We start from the raw sequence: 21,964 nt of genomic DNA, 5'->3' as shown, positions 1-21,964 counted from the left end.
ATTTTACATTAATCTAATTTCAATTACGGTTCTATTCCATGGTTATTTATTAACGTAATCAATTTAACCAACTGCCCTGTACCCACATTGTGAGGACTTGTTTGGACTGATTTGATTTGTTTCGATTTGAGTTGACACGGTTCTGCTTTCCCTGTACTTCATAATTTCCTATAATCCCTCTTAGAAATACACAGTGGCAGTACAACACCGAGAGGTGCAGTTAGTGTCCCTTCAGCTCAGCAACATTCTCTAGTACCTTTTAGATTCATATTTGTCTCTCTTTGACATGCATTGCAACGCTGCAATCTCTCTGTTCCTATGGGTGTTTCTCCATAAGTGCTCAGCCCTGGATTAGTATGCCATAATAATCAGTGTATGTGGTTATAATTCTAGGGCCTCGTTCACACGTATCAATTTCAAACATCAATCAAGCAAATGTTTGGTCGTTTTTTTGTTTTTTTTGGCCACCACAATGCTTTTCCAATGGGAGTCACATGGTTTGATCAAACATTTGTGTTTGATTGCTGATTGCTGGTGGTGTTCTGCCCCTCCCCTCTCATCAAACAAAAATGTTTGGTCAAACCATGTGACTCCCATTGGAAAAGCATTGTGGTGGCCCAAAAAAACGACCAAACATTTGCTTGATTGGTGTTTGATACGTGTGAATGAGGCCTAGGATGAAATGACAGTTTGCAATAGATTGCAATTAGTTCATTACTGCGGGAATAGTTAGCAGGGCACTGGCAGGGCACCACATCAGGCCACATCGAGCCAACCCAGGGCAAAGCTAGGAGGCGATTAGAAGCGTGCCACCTATGGAGACGCACTGCGGTGCCACAGCTTAGCTAACAACACAGCAGAGCTCAAGAACCTGATGTTAGTCGATCAGGAAAGTGTGGAGGATGCGATCCAGTGTCCGATGGTGTTGGTGTTGGCTAGACCTCACTCTCACAGTAACTAGTAATTAAATCCTCACCGATTGCCCAACATTGCCAAAAGTTGTTTCCGGCGGAGTTTACTTCCCCACTGAACGTCTTTGTGATTATAAAGCCATATGCCCAAAACAGGGACGGCAGGTTGACAGTGGTCCATATAATGTCAAACGCTGTGTCTTGACTAATTTCCCCAGAAACTGTTCCTATGTATATTATTATTCACATCATATTTTAAAAGTGCCAGTTTGCTTGAAATGACAAATGCCCCATATCTGCTCACACCTCCAAATAAAACCGTTGAGTCATCCCCTGATATGTCGCTCAATTATCTCTCTGACCCCATGACCCCATGATGACCCCTGATCATCATCATCATCATCATCATCATCATCATCATCATCATCATCAGGAGCAACTTTCAGGGCCAAATCTCCTTTCATTCAAAGATTTGTCCAAATATTCACGGTTTTTCTAACAATCATATTATGATGATGGAACGCATGTGTTTAGCAGTAGCAGAGAAATGGACTACTCTGGTAATCAGAAGGTCACCGGTACGCCTCCCCAAAACGGATAAAACCCAAACAGTGGTAAAAATTGTCCTTGGCATATCAGATCCATTCGGACAAAAGTTGTAAAAGTCGTCCTTGTAAATGAGCCAATAAACGTCGAGCAACATATTTGTGGCTAAAAGAAAAGGCGTCTAGGCTGCCACAAGTATTCTATAGATAAGCTTTTCTTTCCACTGAAACACCTGCAGGTTTGCTCTGATTGGCACACAATCAACCAGAGAATTAGCTGCGGTAGCGCTTCAAACTAAAGATGCTTAACCCATTTTGACCTGAGATCAGATTCTAAAAATGTCTTCTAAATCCTGACAGTTTTCTGAAAAAGCTATGTTTTTATGTCAGTCGTTCTTCTATTTTTCCAAAAAAAAATCTGTCGAGACCTTTTTCCAACACATTGATTTTCTACTGGGGGTTCTGCAGGTGACCTCTAGTGGTCCACTGAGTAATTGCAAGGGGTCTGTGAAACAATAAAATGTTTCTTTTCAAAGATCCATCTGCAGACATACCATATGTCTTCAATCGGTGACTGGGGTATTTATTAGAAGCAGGGGCAGGCTTTAGGTTTAGTCTATTTCTGTCGGGGTCTTTTTGGGGTCCTGGCGACGGGGGCGATGGTCATCCCACTGCAATAGTCTCTCAGGCCAGACAACTCTTACACAATCTTCAAAAGCTCATTTCCGTTCGTGAATCTTTTTTTCTTTCCTTTTCTTTTTAATACACCGTCTTTACAATGGATTTAATAGAATTTCCATTTGTGCTAAGCAGCAACACAGATGCAGGGGTGCACATAAGGTTTTTGGGCTAGTTATCGGGGACTGCGGAGGTCTGCAGGTTCCATTCCGTTTGACGTATTTCCAAAGTGTGTACATTGTTTAAGTCACAATGGCATGGTTTTCATATCGTAAATATGTGTATGAAGTATGAACTTTGGCTAAAATATTGTGTTTAATCCATATGGGTTCTTGTTTACTTGGCTAGAGACTCAAACGGCATCATTCATTAGAGACTAGAGCTTCAAACGGCATCATTCATTTCACTTTCTCCAAACTGTGTGTGCTTTTTAAGCGACAAAAATTGTCATGAATGAATGAAATATGCATGGAGGAAAGGGAGGAAACTACGACAGACAACAGTTGGCTTTGTTAGGAACTTAGGAGGATGCTTCTTTGGTAAAGTAAACGTTTCTTTGTCCACTGCACTTGTCGCTGTCCTTGTGCCTTGAGACATGTACGTGCGTACGGAAGGGCATTAATCGGCTAGATCGGTGAAACAATATTATCCAGCGCTAGCTCTATGCGCTACCCCACGCTACCCCACGCTACCCCGCGCACCTCTATTCCAGAAAGCACGCTGGCTGGGCCAGGCTAACCAGTTATGTGCACCCTTGCAGATATACCTTGACTAATTTGATTTAGTGTAGGAATTAATTTACGACAAAAACATTCGGTGGAAGCGTTTGAACATTGTGTGAGCCAACGACGCGTCCGCCTCTCGAGAAACAAATAACGCTGCACGCACAGACACTGACCGACCATCTCCCTCCTCCTCCTCCTCGTCCTCTGTGGTCTTTTTGTCAATGTGTCCCACCGGTTGGGAGAGACACACACATGGGGGGATGAGGAGGCGGCTCTCAAAGGACGTCGTCGGGGTTCTCCTGGACGGGGGCCCGGTGGTTCTTCATGCGCCGCCTGGGCCGCAGCCCGGTCAGGCACGACGAGGCGGTGAGGGCGATGCGACTGAGGCCCACGTTGAGGCAGTGCACCTCGGAGGTGACGGGCACCTCTGCGAAGAGCGCACGGTCCCGGCAGAGCGGCGCCATGGCCGTGCCGCCGTCACCGCTCTCCACCATGTCCCTCACCACCGCCAGGATCTCCTGGCGCTCCGACTGCCGCGTCATCCCCCGGATGTTCAAGATGGCCGACACGTGCTTCTTCCTGGAGGAGGAGGAGGAGGAGGAGGAGGAGGAGGAGGAGGGGGAGGAGGACGACGAGAAATGGCATCAGCGTAACAGGAGGGGATGGTAAAGTCAGGGACACACATTGATTTATTTCAAGATTTTAAGCATTAAAGAAATACATGTATCACCTGTTTAAATGCCAGGGACGTTAAGACGAGCTGAATCTAATTATGCACTGATTGCCAGGGACTTTTTGCCAGTGCCACCTGGTGTCCACCAGATGGCACTGAAGGAGTTAACAACATTTGGTGAGAAGCATTAGAAACTATACTATCTATTATACATTTGAAAAGGTGTCCCCAAAAGCTAACCACGAAAAGAAAGTCACCAGCTACTACGTCACTGACACGCTGCAACACGCTGCAACACACACTGCAACAACACACTAACACGTCACACACTTACCCTCCGCGTCGTTCGTTCCCTATCTCCTCATGTCGCGCCGCACGGCCACACTCGACACCACCCGCGTAAAAATTGTCATCGCACTGCCACTAAAGGCGGCTCCCGTCCACACTCGCAAACAATATCAATATCAATAATAAACACAAACACGCCACAAGCACCGACACCCCCGCCTAATTTGTTGCCACGTCTATGAAAACAAGCACAGAAAAAATGCCATTCAACACGCTACTTACACACACTACCACTCGCTTACAATACGCGGACCTGGCAACACTACATTCCCTCTCCCATTTGCTCAGAGCCCACCACGTGACCCACACAGGGAGGGAGACGATTGCGTGATGCTTCTATGTACAGGATTCTATAGGTCACCACTTTTGGTGTGACACACATACGGCTTCTGTTTACTATGCGTTGTCAACACGTGCTGAGTTGACAAACATTGACCGATTTCGGAGAAGACTGATAGTTTATCCTTTACTACTTAGGCTGTGGAAGTATTCACACTAGGCAACTTTTGCATTTATTGGGATTGGCAATTTGGGGAGAAAAGGAGGAGGAGGACGTGATCAAGCTCCACAACACCACATTGGTAGGTCGCCTCAAGGCTGCATTTATTTTCCTTCTTTTTCCTCTCGAGGCTGCATGGGATGATGTGAACCCCTCCAGCAGGCTAGGGAGCACCGCTCCGGTTAGCGGAAAATGACCGCGGGGTGCGGGTTGCCAGGTTTTTTTATAAGTAAAGTATTTACATTCAATTAAAAAAAAATATATATATAATACATTTTAATTTACGTCATATTTAGCGGCATTTCGACCTAATTTCTCTGTTCTTTGTCAATGGCAAATATTGAGACGTGTGGGGACTAAAGCTGTATATAGGAGGGCCCTCAAACACATTATTTCATAACTTTTCATCGTGCTCCTAAAAAAAAATGTGTGCTACTAGCCGCGATTACATACACAGTTAAAATAATAAGAAATTTGCGCCAACGACTGCGACACCTGGCGTGGAACAAACGGGACGAACCGAGGCGCATATATGGATAACAACACTACACGCGCGCTGCAACACAAAACAGCTGCATACAACGCGTGTCACTGTGCACTTCTGTATCTGTGGACTTCTGTATCGCAACGCGGGGCAACGCAACTCTGGGATGAGCGGGCCGAAGGCCCGCGAAATTCTAGTAGTATACAAAAAGAATTGTTATATTTGTAACTGAAGCTGAATAAACACGATGGGGGACATGGCATTGTAGAATATACCTCTACTCGAATCAAGGGATTATTTTATATTTAAAAAATCACACCCGTGTGAACTGAGTGGTGTAAGGTCTATCTGACGTAATGAAATCATGTCTGACGTAATGAAATCACACCCGGATGTGATTTCACAACTGGCTTTTTTTGTGCAGAAAAAATGAGCATGGTTGCTACGGTCATCCAGTTCACCCGGGTGTGATTTAATTATGTCAGAAATTATTTTGAACATAGCAACCATGCTCATTTTTTTCTGCACACAAAAGCCAGTTGTAGGAGTGGTTTACACCACTCAAAAACAGTACTAGTAAAGGTGCTATACCGTACCTGACGTCAGGGAACTCTCGGACCAGCACCCCGACCTCCATCTGGATGGACGGAGTGTCCTCCAACACGATGATCTCTGACAGGCGGGTCAGGGCGCTGTCCAGCCACGAGGCGGGAGACTCCTGCAACACACACACACACACACACACACACACACACACACACACACACACACACACACACACACACACACACACACACACACACACACTACTGTTAACGTCCAGTAGTTTGCAGAACTTCCTGAGCAGCACAGTAGTTAAAGACGGAGTGCCGTGTTTATTTTTACAAGGATGCCCTGGGCCAGTCGTTAGCCGTTTTTTAGACCGAATCCATCGCGGGGGCAACAGCTCCACCAGAGTGTTCCAGACGTCCCTCTCCAGAGCAACATTCGTGATTTCCTCCTGGGGGATACCGAGACGTTCCAAGGCCAGTGAGTCGATGTGTTTCCTCCAACAGCGCCTTGGTCTGCTGCCGAGGTCTCCTCCCAGTGAAACGTGCCTCGAGGACCTCCCTAGGGAGACGCCTGGGAGGCGTCCTAAGCGGGCTCATTTCCAGACGAAGAAGCAGCGACTCTACTACGACACTCTCTCGTGTAACTATAGCATAACTGTAGCATGGTCAATTAGAAAAGGTAAAAAAAAAAAAAAAAAACGCAAATCTGTCTGAAAAGCCTGGTGACACACTGGTTAGTGTACTGCACTCTCCTTCTGCTCATCTTTCATGTGGTGTCCCTCAAGGATCAGTCCTTGGTCCTGTGCTGTTTGCATTATTCATAATTCCCCGTGGTCACATTATTTGCACACACGCGGCATTTCCTTCCATTGTGGAGCAGAACCTTAACCCAGCTCAAGGATAGACACTCGGTTTAGCGTCCCGAAATACCATCTTCAGCTGCACGCTTTGCTGAAGTTAAATGTGTGAATGCTTTGATGTCAACATTCGGGTACGTTTGCTGACACACGCACGCGCACGCACACACACACACGCACATACACGCACACGCACCCACACACGCACACATGCACATCTTTGTATTGCCGTACTTGTGAGGACATTTTGATGTCCTCACAAAACAGATGCATGCACGCACGCATGCACGTACGCACGCACGCGCACACACACACATGCACACATACACACGCACACACTGACCAGGTCCTTAAAGAGTGCTTTGATCTGTTTGCCTTCGTCGCGGAGGCGCGCCGCCATCCTCTTCCTCATCTTGGCCGAGGTGCAGATGATCCTGCCTCGCATCACTGAGCGGAGGTACTCCGTCAGCACGCGCCTGTGAACCTCTGCCACCAGCACCTGCAACACACACACACACACACGTTAATTTGTTCTCCGCATTTGACCCATCTCTTGGAGCGGTGAGCCGCAGCCGTGCCGCGCTTGGGAATCATTTGATTAGTAGATTTGACCCCCCAAGTATCAGGGCGTACACTCTAACCACACGGCCACTGACTGGTTACAGTTACATGGAAACGTTGTCCTTTTTACTTGCACCATGTTGAATAAAGGCTTTAAATGTCCGAGTTTGCTCTTCCTTCGACATATGTAATGTGTGTGTGAGGGGATTGGGGGGGGGGGGGGGGTTCACATGTGCGTGCGTGTGCGTATGTATGTGTACATACGTGGTACGGAGGGCTGTCCATGCGGCGAAACATCTTGAAGTGTTCTTTGATCAGAGACTGGATCTGTTCAAAGGGCTCTGTGTTCGTCAGCCATTTTCTCTTCACCAGCTTGTCAAAGAACGGCTGTGAGAACAGGAGTTATACAACAGATAAACACAATGCATCTTCATAGAGTTGGTCCTCGCTAATTCTCACAATAAAATGGTAAACAAAAAATGAAATATGTGTCACACAGGACGAATTTGAAGTCGGTGGGGCGAACGGTTCTCGAGTTACGTGGATTACACACGTACAGACGCACACACAGAGACTCGGTGCATTTATATAGTTAGATAGAGGGTATGCGCGTGACATCATCATAACCGGAAGTTATGCAGGAACGCCTACTGAGTGGCAAAAAACTACTTTCTGGCCTTGACAGCCATACATCCAAACAGAAAAGTCGATTTGCCAGTTGATTTGCCATTCACTTTATGCACTTTATGAAAGTGCATCCCTGGGATGTGTGAGCAGTGGTGTAAGTAGGCTTAGTACAATTTTGAGGTGTTTGTACTTTACTTGAGTATTTCCAATTCCCGATACTTTCACTTCTACTCCATTGCGTACGTCTCGCATCCAAACATTGTACTATATATAAATATTGTACTCCACTGCATTTATTTGAAAACTTTAGTTACTTTGTAGATTTAGCATATTATTACAAAACATACATTAACCACTTCTACAAGCTCACAATGCGCTGTCATGCAACATTATGAGCGTGTATAGATCTGCTATTTCCTCTTTACAGTTTTTTGTGCCTTTGTTTGAAATGAACCCATTCTGCATACATTCTGTGAATACAAATTTCAATCAATCAATCAATCAATCAATCAATCAATCAATCAATCAATCAGTGTGTGTGTGAGTGAGTGCACCATACCCGTATATGGTCGTAGAGTCGGTCCGACAGTACTTTGACCGCTAGGTTGACTATCCTGTCCAGTGAGTTGTTGGCTCTACGTAGAGAGTCTTCACTGATGGCAGGATCACACTGAGCACAGCGCTGGATGAAACCTCTACACACACAGTAAATACACGCACGCACGCAAGCACACACACACACACACACACACACACACACACACACACACACACACACACACACACACACACACACACACACACACACACACACACACACACACACGTTATAAACAAAATTCTGGTTGGTTCTCAATGACTTGACCTTCCAAAAAGTATTTGGCCACAGACCATTTAACATGTTTAGGATGTTTGCAAACAAACACTAAAATGTGTGTAAACAAACACCAAACTGTTTGTCAACAAATATCAAATGTTTATAAACACACCCTAATGTTTGTAAACACACATCAAATGTTTATAAACACACCCTAGATGTTTGTAAACAAATATCAAATGTGTATAGACAAACCCTAAAATGTTTAAACAAACCTTAAATGTTTGTAAACAAACCCTAAATATCTGCAAACAAACCCTAAATGCTTGTAAACAAATATAAAATGTTTGTAAACAAACATTAAATGTATGTAGACAAATATCACATACTATTTGTAAATAATCCCCAAAATGTTTGTAAACAAATATCATATGTTTGTAAACAAACCCTAAATATCTGTAAACAAACCCTAAAATGTTTAGAAACAACCTTAAATGATTGTAAGCAAATCTTAAATGTTTGTAAACAAATCTCACATGTTTGTAAACAACCCCCAAAATGTTTGTAAACTGACCCCTAAATGTTTGTAAACAAATCTACAATGTTTATAAACAAATCTTTAATGATTATAAACAAACTAAAATGTTTGTGAACAAGTTCTATAAACAAACTCCCAAATTGTGTTTACAAATGTCTTATAAACATAGGGGCAAAAATTTATTTTTTTTCCACATGGGTTGTTTATAAACGCGTGCGTGCGTGCGTGCATGCGTGCGTGCGTGCGGGCGTTGTTACCTGAACGGGGGACAACAGTTGACCAGAGCGATGGTTTTAGAGCGGTATCCATCCTCGTTGTCTCCAAACATTCCACTGAGCATTCCTTCATGGAACATCTCCACCTTACGCTGGAAACTGATCAAAACGCAAACCACAAACGTTACAATTTACAATTTAGGCATTTAGCAGACGGTCTTAACTCCTTTGCTGCCCCTAGTGTTAGCATGCTGTTACTGCCCCGCAGGGGCCGCCCGTCCAGGCCCACTATACGGAGCTTGTTGTCCTTCCGGGTTAAACAGGAAGGTGGGGGCCTCCGGAAGTGGAACGACACCACACAACACAGCCCACAGCCTTTAGCTATAGCAGTACAAGCAGCTAAAAAAAAATCAGCGATGCGATACAAACTCACAAACGATTTACGATCGTCGGGTGCACGCCGGCTCACCATGGACAGCTCTCGAACCTTTGGAGATACGGCACTTTGAAAATCGGGTTATGATGGAGGCTCAACGGAGCTGGATTTAGAAATCGCATCACTGCTGGTGAAGGAGGAGGTGGATACTATACCCGGAGTAATGCTAAGAGGTAAACAAACGGTCGGCGCATTCATACTGTATATGGATTAAACGGTTGTCTACACTTATAAGCGTAGCTGGCATAGATAGGTCCCAATAGCTTAGCTACGTTTATAAGCGTAGATGGCTATAAAATAATTAAGTATTGTGAAGAGTGTGCCTGTGCAATTAACTCATTTTGGATTTAAAAAAAAAAGTGTTTTCCCCCTCTGGTGAAAAGCTGGAAGCTGCACGATAGCAGAGCCTCAGTCAAATCCGGTCACATAGCAGTAGCATCAATGCGTAACAGCCAGCAGGCTCTGAGTGGAGCCCAGAGCAATACAACACAATGTGCTCATTGTTAGTGAGAGCAATGATGAAATCGACATGAGTGCCTGCGGACATTTAGCGGCCGGTCATGTTAACACAATGAGCGCCGGGATTTCTTTCAAAATAGGAGCTCGGGGTGCCGGGCAGATATGGCAGCTTTTACTCTGAAAACCCCCCCTCCCCCCCCTTCCTTTCCTTACAAAAAACGGGATGCATAATGTTGCTTGCTTACCTCGCGAGGATTACGATAAAGTCTCTCTAGAAGCATTAATATTCTAAACGAGAGGCATGTTGAAGTCAGACATGAAGACAGAAGTGTGCCCATCTGGACAAAACCATGGAGAGTTCCCTAGATTAGGAGATACGAGGCATTCGTTCTGAGCCGTAAACAAGGAAGTGAACGGCAGTGCGCATGCGCGAACAGCAAGAAGTACATTGCAGAAGGCCAACCTTCTGCAAGGCCAACCACCCGAAAAAAGAAAAAAATCTCAATTTTAATTTTTTGTTTGATATCAATGAAAAAGCGCTAGGACGTGTGTAGGCTACACACATACATTTTACGGTCTGAATGGGTTAAGAGGTGATAAGATTGGACAGAAACGCACAACCTCAGGATATGATTTAAAGGGACACTTCACCCTTTTTGCAAAAACAATATACATGTTAATGACGTTTAGAAGATTTAGAACACTTTCCTGGGGATCTTTATGTGTGTAATTTGTGGTTTTAGATATTTTAGATTTTAGCAGTGAGCCCAGATGTCATGGACACTGGACTCACTTACTTCCTGGACTACAATTCCCATAACGCTTTGGTGCATTGCTCCTTCTTGTGGATAGGGGGAGGGTTGTCTTACTGAGACAACATGTAGTCCAGGAAGGAAGTGAGCCCAGTGTCCATGACATCAGAGACACTGCTAAAATCTAAAATATCTAAAACCACATATTACCCCCAGGAAAGTGTTCTAAATCTTCTAAACGTCATTAACATATATTGTTTTTTATAAGTTTCCCTTTAATACCTAGCACAGTGTCATCTGTTTCTTCATCTATTCTAAGAGATGGAAGAAGGACTTTTCCCCCTTTAAAGTAGGCTAGTAATACAACAATGTGGAAATACTGTATACAAATGTATACAAACCTTTACTTCAGTAATAATACAAAGGTATTGCGGTACGTAAATGTGCTCATTGTACAGTTTGTTTGTGCACGTGCGCGTTCAACTTGCATTTAACGATGTTCAGATTACAATGTATTTTTTGGAGCTAGGCCTGGCCATGATAGCAGCTGCAAACACCATGAAACAAACATTAATAAAGCACATATAGTAAAAATACATACAGTAAAAACTCACTCAATGATATGCCTAAAAAAAGATAGACAAGGAAACAAAATCCAGTTAAGGAAGCATATTGTATTACAGATTCCAATTCTCTGCTACCATTGAAATGTTTTACCACTTAAAGGACAACACCCGTTTCCAATCTATGTGCAAAGAATTGATCCTCATAATGTGCATTATAATAAGGCAGTGAGTGGTTCCCAAAGTGGGAACTAAATATAGTGACAATTTCGTCAACAAAAACTAGACTAAAATGTTAGGAAGGGACTAGTGGAGAAGAGATCCAGTATGACTAGAAGACAACTCATTTTACACGTGGTTGTGCGTGCGTTCGTGCGTGTGTGTGTGTGTGTGTGTGTGTGCGTGCGTGCGTGCGTGCGTGCGTGCGTGCGTGCGTGTACCTGTAGAGAAAGTCTGCCAGTCCATTGAGGCTGCACTGAGCCACTCTGGAGCCCAGGCTCCTGTTAATGGCTGCCGACCGCTCCAGATCTACCTGCAACCTCTGTAACACACACATTTGAAATGTTTATTTATGTCCACATAATGAGAAGTACAGGAATACCTTGTACAAAGGACATAAACACTTTACAATAGGAGAGCAGCCAGTTACAACGTGCATGGACGGCAAAGCATCGTTACATACAGTACAGCTGACATGTCGGACACAGGGCAGCAGACATAAATCATGGATAAAGGAAACAACGCCTCCTCCAAATTTAGCGGCTTCCTATAATGGCTGAAACTGAGCAGTACCTCGCTAACTGCTTGGCTCTCATTTTGGAAAGGCCGGCCATTTGTAGACCCCTCACAACCAACTTATGCACATGCCCTAGGCTGCCAAAGATACAAACTTGTGTAGCCTAGCTGTGAGATGGCCTGCACTAGCTGGTCTGCACTAGCTTGTTACTTTGGTTAGAAAGGCTTCTTCCAGGCTATAGTCAAAGGTACAGCCGACCTCGAGTATAAACACCTCATACCCGACCCGACATTTTCGGGCCGGGCTGGGCCCAAAAATGTATGTTACAGTAACTAGTCAGGTCGGGCCATGCCTCAGGTTCTGTGGAAAGTAAATAAATAAATAAAATAAAAATAAAACATTACCCCCAAAAAATAAATTCTACCTGCCCCTAACGGAAAGGCAGACGGAAATGGATAAACTCAATCCAAAATTGGTGATCAAAAAACTGTGAAAGTGGCCGTTTCCAGGATGTTTTGGCCATTATCTTTGGAATGGAAGGTCCGTTTTACCGGTTTTCATGTCCTAAAACTATGGAAATTTGTAAAGTTTGGTCTCCTAAAAAGGAATGTTCGTAGACTACGAAAACTAAATCGAAACTAAATGAAAACTAAGCTACGGTGACTAAAACTAAGACTAAATATAGTGACAATTTCGTCAACAAAAACTAGACTAAAATGTTAGGAAGGGACTAGTGGAGAAGATATCCAGTATGACTAAAAGACAACTCATGTTTCACGTGGTTGCATGCTGAAAATAGCAGATGGGTCATTCCTAGTATTCGGTGCCATTTGGGTCCAGCAGGGCCCAGGTAGGGCCGGGCCTTCATCTTCAGGCCCGTTGAGAACTCTTAGGGCAGTATTATGCGTGTCTTAAGTACCAGGTCTTATTACTTAACTTAAGACCTGGAGGCGTGATCAATGCCATTTGGCCACTCAGAATAGCCAAATGGCATTGACCACGCCTCCAGGTCTTAAGTTAAGTAATAAGACCTGGTACTTAAGACACACATAATACTGCCCTCAGAGTTAAATTAACAGTGATTTTACAATATACATTGGGGGTCCCAGAGATAGAAATGCCATTAAATAGGGGATCGTAGCCTAATTCAGGTCAAACCGCGGGGGGTCCTTGAAATGAAAATGGTTGAGAATCACTGCTAGAGCCGTAAAAATATTCTCTTATGGGGGTCCTTGGCATATATTTCAAATAGGGGTCTGTGGGCTAATGTGTGTCATTTTGGGGGTCCTTGACATGAAACAGTTTGGTAACCACTGCTTAGGCCACTTAACACACTGAAACTTCTCACATTGTTTACAGTGGTATGGTTTTTCCTCCAGTGTGAATGCGCCGGTGTCTTGTCAGGTTACTTGACGTGTTGAAACTCTTTCCACACTGTTTACAGAGGTACGGTTTGTCTCCACTGTGGAGACGCAGGTGTGTGTTGAGACCGCCTACCTGACTGAAACTCTTCTCACAATGTTTGCAGTGGTATGGTTTTTCTCCAGTGTGACTACGCTGGTGATTCTTTAGAGAGCCTAACTCGGTGAAACTATTCTCACACTGTTTGCAGCGGTACGGTCTTTCTCCAGTGTGAATGCGCTGGTGATTCTTTAGATGAAATAACTGACTGAAACCCTTGTCACACAGTTGACAGTGGTACGGTTTCTCCCCACTGTGGATACGCTGGTGTCTCGCCAAGTCACATGACGTGTTGAAACTCTTGCCACACTGTTTGCAGTGGTATGGCTTTTCCCCAGTGTGAATGCGCTGGTGAATCCTTAGGCGACCCAGCTGACTGAAACCCTTGTCACACAGTTGACAGTGGTACGGTTTTTCTCCAGTGTGGATACGCTGGTGTCTCGCCAGGTCACACGAGGCGTTGAAACTCTTGTCACACTGCTTGCAGTGGTATGGCTTTTCCCCGGTATGAATACGCTGGTGTTTCTTTAGACTGCCTAAGTGACTGAACCTCTTGCCACACTTGTCACAGTCGAAAGGTTTTTCTCCAGTGTGGGTACGCAGGTGTGACTCCAGGTGATCTAACCTGTTGAAAATCTTGTCACACTGTTCACAGAGGTGAATTTTCTTTCCTGTGTGACTCGGCTGACGTGTCTCGATGTCTCCCGCCCGAGCTACATTCTTGGTAAACTGTTGACGACCGCCATCCGGGTCTCCTTGTCTCTGGCCGGCTACAGGGCAGTTGATTTGCCGACAGGCTGCCGAGGGCGTCTGTTCACTCCTCAGCGATTGGCAGTAGAGGTCGTCGCGGCTCCTCTTCGCGTGTCGATGGAGGAAGGTGGAGGCACGGGCATATGGACACTCAGAGCAGGAGACCTGAGTCTGGACATGTTGGGACTCACTCCTTCCTTCCACCATCAAATATGAAGCTATAAATGGACGACTGTGATGGGGCTGAGAGTTTTAGGTTCCTCTCTCTGGGGGGGTCTCCCTCATCTCTGTCTGTCCGTCTTCTCTGTCTCTGTCTCTATGTTTGTCCCCCACAGGTAAATCTCTTAGTACAAATGTCTGCACGATGTTCCGAGATGAAGTGAGAGTCTAACGGCGATTCACACCTTATGTAGGCTGAGGTCTGACATCACACACACACACACACACACACACACACACACACACACACACACACACACACACACACACACACACACACACACACACACCTGTGTGAACTGAGTGGTGCAACTACACATTTGCACCACTCTGACGTGATGTCGGTGATGTCAGTGACGTCACATACTAACCATAGCAACCATGCTCACCCGTACAGGCACAAACACACACGGGTACTAACCACTAAAGCCAGTTATTGGAGTGGTTTGCACCACTCAAAAATGATGACTAAAGCAAGCGGTCCATGTTTGAGCGATCAATATGACATCATCGATATGACATCATCGCCATGACTGCAGAGATCCATGTAGAAGCCATGCGGTGTCATCTGTCTGTACATCCATCTCAGAACGGCTCATCTCAGACACCACTGGACTGATAAAAGTGAAACCGCTGACTTCCAGAAGAGCCTCCGCCACAATTATTATCATTATTTATTTTCTTCAAATTGGCCTCATGGTGGTTATTAACCCATTCAGGCCTGACGTCGAAATTAAAAAAAAAAAAAGTTTTCTAAATCATGACAATTTTCGGAAAGATTTGAGGCACATTTTAACGATTTTTCAAAAATAGCAGACCTACAAGTTCATAGCGCGCCACTCGGTGGCGCGCTATGAGCTTGTAGATCTGCTATTTTTCAATAGCTAAATTATAACAATGTTTAAAACACCAAAAGGGGTTCCCGCCCCAAAATGGGTTAATGGTTAATGTGGTTAAACGCTAACGTGACATGGATACGTTCCAGGTCTCAATGGATTAACAAACCCCCCCGAACGCCCAGGGGTATTTGTAACCATTAAATCAGGACGCCCAGCGATTTGTTGCTTCAATGCCTATTTCAAGGTTGCTCCGCATTCCATTTTGGAAGTGCGTGTGTGCGTGTGTATATACCTGTATAACAGTCTTGGCCAGTGTGATGTGGTATTCTTCTATATGTAGAGTCTCCATCCATCTCTTCTCCTCCTCGTCCAGAACCTGAGACAGCTCTGTGGTCACCTTAGCCTGGAAACACAGTGGTGGGGAAAAAGTACTCAAATGTTTTGTACTGAAGTAACAATATCAATAGCGCAGTGTAGAAATACTCTGTTACAAAGTAAAAAGTCCGGACATCAGAATGTGTCTCGAGTTAAAGTGCAGAAGTATTGGCATCAAGTACTCATTGTGCAGCATGTCCCATTTCAAGTTTTTAAAATGTATTTAACATCTTTCGAAAAAAGCAGATCTACAATAAACGACCTATTTCTTGGATGCACAATATTCCAAATGATGCAAATTCAAACCGTTTTTTCATTGGACTTGAAAACAAGGATAGATCACAAACATGGAGGCGTGTGTGTGTGTGTGTGTGTGTGCGTGCGTGCGTGCGTGCGTGCATGCGTGCGTGCGTGCGTGCGTGCGTGCGGGCGTGCGTGCGGGCGGGCGTGCGTGCGTGCGTGCGGGCGGGCGTGCGTGCGTGTCTCACCCTGACAGAGTTGAGACAGTCGAGCTCCAGTCTCTCCACGGTCTCCGCTGGCAACAGAGGGGTTAACTGGGAGCGGTTGAACGGACTGGTCATACACACTGTCCCCAAAACGTCCCTGTGAGACAATACACAACTTTTATACACACACTGTCCCCAAAACGTCCCTGTGAGACAATACACAACTTTTATACACACACTGTCCCCAAAACGTCCCTGTGAGACAATACACAACTTTTATACACACACTGTCCCCAAAACGTCCCTGTGAGACAATACACAACTTTTATACACACACTGTCCCCAAAACGTCCCTGTGAGACAATACACAACTTTTACAGTTCACACACTGTCCCCAAGACGTCCCTGTGAGACAATACACAACTTTTACAGTTCACACACTGTCCCCAAGACGTCCCTGTGAGACAATACACAACTTTTACAGTTCACACACTGTCCCCAATACGTCCCTGTGAGACAATACACAACTTTTATACACACACTGTCCCCAAAACGTCCCTGTGAGACAATACACAACTTTTACAGTTCACACACTGTCCCCAAAACGTCCATGTGAGACAATACACAACTTTTACAGTTCACACACTGTCCCCAATACGTCCCTGTGAGACAATACACAACTTTTATACACACACGGGTCCTCATTCACAACGGCGTTTACGCTCATAAAGTGACGTTACGTGAGCGGAGCATGAGCAGACAGGCATTTACGTGGATTCCCACATTACGTGGGAATTCATGAACTTGAACGTGAACTTGACGGTGACGTGGGTTGGTCGGAAATTCCGCTGAAAGCTGCGCCACCTCTCATGGTCGTGTACGGCTTGCGTAGATGTATTAAGAAGGCTTTAGTCTTCATGCTGAATCAATTAAAAGTCCCCAAATCTCAGATAAAATATGTAGGCATGTGTCCGGGTGTCCCCAACATTGGTCGCACATAAAAAAATTATAGCCTATATAAAAGCCAAGTATCACTTGTATGCCTAAATGCATGCATTCTAGAGGCAGGTTAGCCTAGAGTGCCATACAGAAACTGGCCCTGCAAGCCCGACACCTTTTTATTTATTTATTAGGATATTTCTAGCATGCGCGATTGCGCTGCTCACTTGACAGCTTTCTACTCGCAGTGCAACGCGCTGTGAGCTTGTAGATCGGCTCTCGCAGTCTCGCGGACTCGCGCTGCATGTTAAAAAACAAACTCACAATTATAATAAGAACATACACTTATCTGCATTCTGCACTGTACGAATCCAACGTTGTTTAGTGTAGTAATGTCTGCAGTATAGGCCTATTTAAATTGTTTCGTTATGGAGCTCCTTTGAGTCCGTCTGACTGTCGGTGCGTGTGTGTGTGTGTGTGTGTGTGGGGGGGGGGGGGGGGGGGGGGGGATTAGCCCTATATAAAAAATAGAAGACCACATTAGCCTATTTGAATGAATGGCATCAGCGTGTTTGAAAGTCGGCCAGTCATATCATAGTTTTAAGCCAGCTCACCTCCACTCGCGCTTGTTCACAAACATGACGGACAGACAGACAAGAAAGGCTGTTGATGATGATTATTATTACCACTGTAACTCGCTGATCAGCATGTTGACAGAGACTCAGCCAATTAAAGTTTCACGTAGGCCTAAATGCATTTGCTGCAAGCACCTATCTGCCTCCATTTGCGTCGTGGTATTAATTTATAATATGTATATTGATCACATGCGGACGCCACACAGATTAGCCAACTCTTACCTGCAGCTGAGGAAACATACAACGTAGTTGGATCGGATGAAATATAGCCTTAAGTCCAAATCCCACAAGAAAAAAAAGAAAGAAAATATGTCCTGTGTCCATGCATGTCCATATATTTGCTTTCCAAATCCGACAGTGCAGGGCAGGGAATCAATCACCGCAGTAGACTAATCAATAGGGCCTTTTATCATTGCCGAGTTTTAATATAGCATTTGGTTGTGTGGTGAACAGTACAAATTAACTTCTTTCTCATTATGTGAAAGTAACTGTAACATCAGTTAACTTATTAACGTTCTGACATTTAACAAGGAGTGAAGCAATGCGTGCCAAGTTGGCAAGTTTCGTTTATAATTATATACAAAACTCGCGCTGTTTGCTTGAAGATCTGTCCGTGCAGAGACCCGCCTGTCAAAATTAACTGCTCTACAAGCTCATCGCGGCTGTTGTATATAATTTAAAGCCCGTTGCAGGCTATGATGACGTATTTCGATATTTCCTGTTGCCTTATATGGTGTGGGATGGGCGTTCTAACCAGGCGACACCAGGCGAATCGCTTGGGAAAAATGCGGAAAGGCTACACTCTGCGATCCGCACAAATGAAGTGATTACACCAGCTTCCCTGAATAAGACGGGAGCAAATCGCAGCGTGATCGGACAGAGAAATACGATGATATTTAGTATCTGTATACGCTTCCGTTACACTCTGGCGTAAACGCCGTTGTGAATGAGGACCACTGTCCCCAAAACGTCCCTGTGAGACAATACACAACTTTTACAGTTCACACACTGTCCGTCCCCAAAACGTCCATGTGAGACAATACACAACTTTTACAGTTCACACACTGTCCCCAAAACGTCCCTGTGAGACAATACACAACTTTTACAGTTCACACACTGTCCCCAAGACGTCCCTGTGAGACAATACACAACTTTTACAGTTCACACACTGTCCCCAAGACGTCCCTGTGAGACAATACACAACTTTTATACACACACTGTCCATTTCAGCTCTGACACTTATTTCAGACATGCTCTAGTATGTGAAGAGTCTGCCTGTGCTATTAACTCATTTTGAAAAAGAAAAAAAAAACTCCTCTGGTGTAAAGCTGAATTTTGCGCGATGGCAGTCTCTCAGTCAAATCTGGTCACATATTGACAAATAGCAGATCTACAAGCTTGTAGCGTGACACTCGGTGCTGTGCTACCAGCTTATAGATCTGCTATTCTTGAAAAATCGTGAAAACATCTTTGAATATATATATTATTTCACAGCGAATGCTTTTATCTCAAACTTTGCTCCTGGGGGGTCCTTGGAACAACATATTCTGAGATGGGGGTCTGCGGCCAATTACATAATCATTCTGGGGGTCTTTGACATGAAGAGGTTTGAGAATCTGGTCTCAGGTCTAAATGGGTTAGACATGACAAAATACACACGTTTTACTACACACTGTCCCAAACATGTACTGTAGTCCTTTTACTACACACTGTCCCAAACATGTACTGTAGTCCTTTTACTACACACTGTCCCAAACATGTACTGTAGTCCTTTTACTACACACTGTCCCAAACATGTACTGTAGTCCTTTTACTACACACTGTCCCAAACATGTACTGTAGTCCTTTTACTACACACTGTCCCAAACATGTACTGTAGTCCTTTTACTACACACTGTCCCAAACATGTACTGTAGTCCTTTTACTACACACTGTCCCAAACATGTACTGTAGTCCTTTTACTACACACTGTCCCAAACATGTACTGTAGTCCTTTTACTACACACTGTCCCAAACATGTACTGTAGTCCTTTTACTACACACTGTCCCAAACATGTACTGTAGTCCTTTTTACTACACACTGTCCCAAACATGTACTGTAGTCCTTTTACTACACACTGTCCCAAACATGTACTGTAGTCCTTTTACTACACACTGTCCCAAACATGTACTGTAGTCCTTTTACTACACACTGTCCCAAACATGTACTGTAGTCCTTTTACTACACACTGTCCCAAACATGTACTGTAGTCCTTTTACTACACACTGTCCCAAACATGTACTGTAGTCCTTTTACTACACACTGTCCCAAACATGTACTGTAGTCCTTTTACTACACACTGTCCCAAACATGTACTGTAGTCCTTTTACTACACACTGTCCCAAACATGTACTGTAGTCCTTTTTCCACTGCGTGCGTGCGTGCGTGCGTGCGTGCGTGCGTACCTATTGTAGATGTTGTACAGCCAGTCCAGCAGACTGTAGATGTCAGTGATTGACAGCTGGTCGTCAGTGATGGCCTGCAGTCGCCTAGCAACCGCCTGGTGGTAGCTCTGGACGTACACCTGGACAGAGGTCAGAGGTCAGAGAGAAAAAACAATGAATGCTGTGAAGAGTTCACGAAGGAGAAAGGAAAAAAAATGTGCTTTTGATATTAGATGAACGACTGAGGTTGCATTTGCTAGACACAGTACATCCATCAACGCTGTGTTCAGACACAAGTCAGGTGTCAGACACAAGGCAAGTGTCTTGAATGCAGCCCAGTATGGGCATAAGGGTCGACCCCGCCCGCTCACCTCCGCCCCACCCCCTCCTGGTGCTGTGGCCATCTTGGATCCTAAACACAATATAAACCATGGGAGAATGGTTACCTGACTACATGCACTCCTCTGGGTGTAGAGACTCACCTGGAAGGGCGTGTACTCCTCAGGGTACACGGACACCACGTTCCTGTTGGCGGCCCCCAGGTCGTCCACCGTGCGGGCCCTCAGGCGGTCCAGGTAGGCGCTCAGCTCGCCCGCCACCAGCTCCGTCCTGGGCGGCAGCGAGCCGTCGGCCGCCTCCTCCACCGCCTCCCTCCAGCGCTGCCTCAGCTTGCGGGGCCGCGGGCCCCCCGGGGCCGCGCGCTCGCTCACCGCCCAGTCCCTGTCCGCCTGATCCTCCTGCTGGAGCACCTGCGGAACCACGGAAAGTATGACGGTAACGTTACAGAGCAGTGGTTTTCAGCCAACCCATGGCTTTAAGCAACTAGTCGACTAGTGAACCCATTAGTCAACCTTGTTGGTACTAGTTGACTAGTTTTCCGTTTTTGTAGGCCTCAAGATTACTATTATTAAAAAGTATTATTATTAAAATCACTAGAAGTGAAAGCCCTAACCTGCACCACCAGGCCCAGGTTGGGCCTGGTGGTGCAGGTCCTGTGGTGCAGGCCCATGAGGTTGGGTCTAGTAGGGACTCACCTGCACCACCAGGCCCAGGTTGGGCCCCGCCGTGGGGGACCTCAGGGACTCTCTGACCACGCTCCACAGCTCCCTCTGCAGGGCCTCGTACAGCAGCTCAACGTCCTTGGCCTTGCGGCGTCCGCTGTCCTTCCCACCACCGGTACCGGCGGGACTGAGAGCGCTGTCCCTCCCGCCGGCGGGACCGATGAGGGGCTCCTCCGTCGACGGAGGGGGAGGAGGAGGGGCTCCGTCGGCCAGAGCCTCATTACACTCCTGCTCCAGCTCCAGGATGTGGGTGTCGGCCAGGAAGAGATCCCGCTTTGTCACCAGCTGTAAGATCTCCAGCACTTAACGAGGATGAGGGAGAGACAGAGAGAGAGAGGGGGGGGGGGGGGGGGGGGAATTAGATTTTTAACTTTTTAACTCGTTTATTCACAGGAATGTTTGCATAGTTCTTTCAAACAGTAAATCACAAACTGCAATACAACGCCACAAAGAAAGAAAGAAAGAAAGAAAGAAAGAAAGAAAGAAAGAAAGAAAGAAAGAGGTTACAAGGTTTATCCCACCTGTCAGCAAAGATATTTTATTGATGCCTTGGAAATATGTGATTCCTTGACATGCCAATGAAGCATTATTTGAAGTTTGTGCATGTGCGTGTGCGTGCGTGTGCGTGCGTGCAATTGAGCGAGCGAGAGAGAGAGAGAGAGAGAGAGAGAGAGAGAGAGAGAGAGAGAGAGAGAGAGAGAGAGAGAGAGAGAGAGAGAGAGAGAGAGAGAGAGAGAGAGAGAGAGAGAGAGAGAGAGAGAGAGAGAGAGAGAGAGAGGAGAATTGAGCCATCCGAACAGAGGTTGAAGGAGATGACAGATGCTTGTGATCAGGGCATAT

The 21,964-nt window shown here is 45.4% G+C and overlaps 1 protein-coding gene across 1 annotated transcript in view; it reads right to left on the bottom strand.

The window, feature by feature from the left end:
- Positions 1 to 3,134: 3,134 nt before the first annotated feature.
- The window catches only part of exoc3l2b (exocyst complex component 3-like 2b), a gene marked incomplete at both ends in the record, with an annotated part of 64,506 nt that continues 45,676 nt past the window's right edge, over positions 3,135 to 21,964 (bottom strand). The window contains 12 exons of the mRNA XM_079513433.1: positions 3,135 to 3,438; positions 5,460 to 5,581; positions 6,615 to 6,770; positions 7,097 to 7,219; positions 8,019 to 8,154; positions 9,072 to 9,188; positions 11,680 to 11,780; positions 15,537 to 15,647; positions 16,108 to 16,222; positions 20,085 to 20,203; positions 20,546 to 20,812; positions 21,098 to 21,426. Coding sequence (XP_079369559.1) covers positions 3,135 to 3,438; positions 5,460 to 5,581; positions 6,615 to 6,770; positions 7,097 to 7,219; positions 8,019 to 8,154; positions 9,072 to 9,188; positions 11,680 to 11,780; positions 15,537 to 15,647; positions 16,108 to 16,222; positions 20,085 to 20,203; positions 20,546 to 20,812; positions 21,098 to 21,426 — 2,000 coding nt within the window. The remainder of the gene's footprint in view (positions 3,439 to 5,459; positions 5,582 to 6,614; positions 6,771 to 7,096; positions 7,220 to 8,018; positions 8,155 to 9,071; positions 9,189 to 11,679; positions 11,781 to 15,536; positions 15,648 to 16,107; positions 16,223 to 20,084; positions 20,204 to 20,545; positions 20,813 to 21,097; positions 21,427 to 21,964) is intronic.

This window comes from Electrona antarctica (genome assembly GCF_951216825.1).
Source record: "Electrona antarctica genome assembly, chromosome: 11".
In the NCBI taxonomy this organism is placed as follows: Eukaryota; Metazoa; Chordata; class Actinopteri; order Myctophiformes; family Myctophidae; genus Electrona; species Electrona antarctica.
This window is presented reverse-complemented; position numbering and strand designations above follow the sequence as displayed.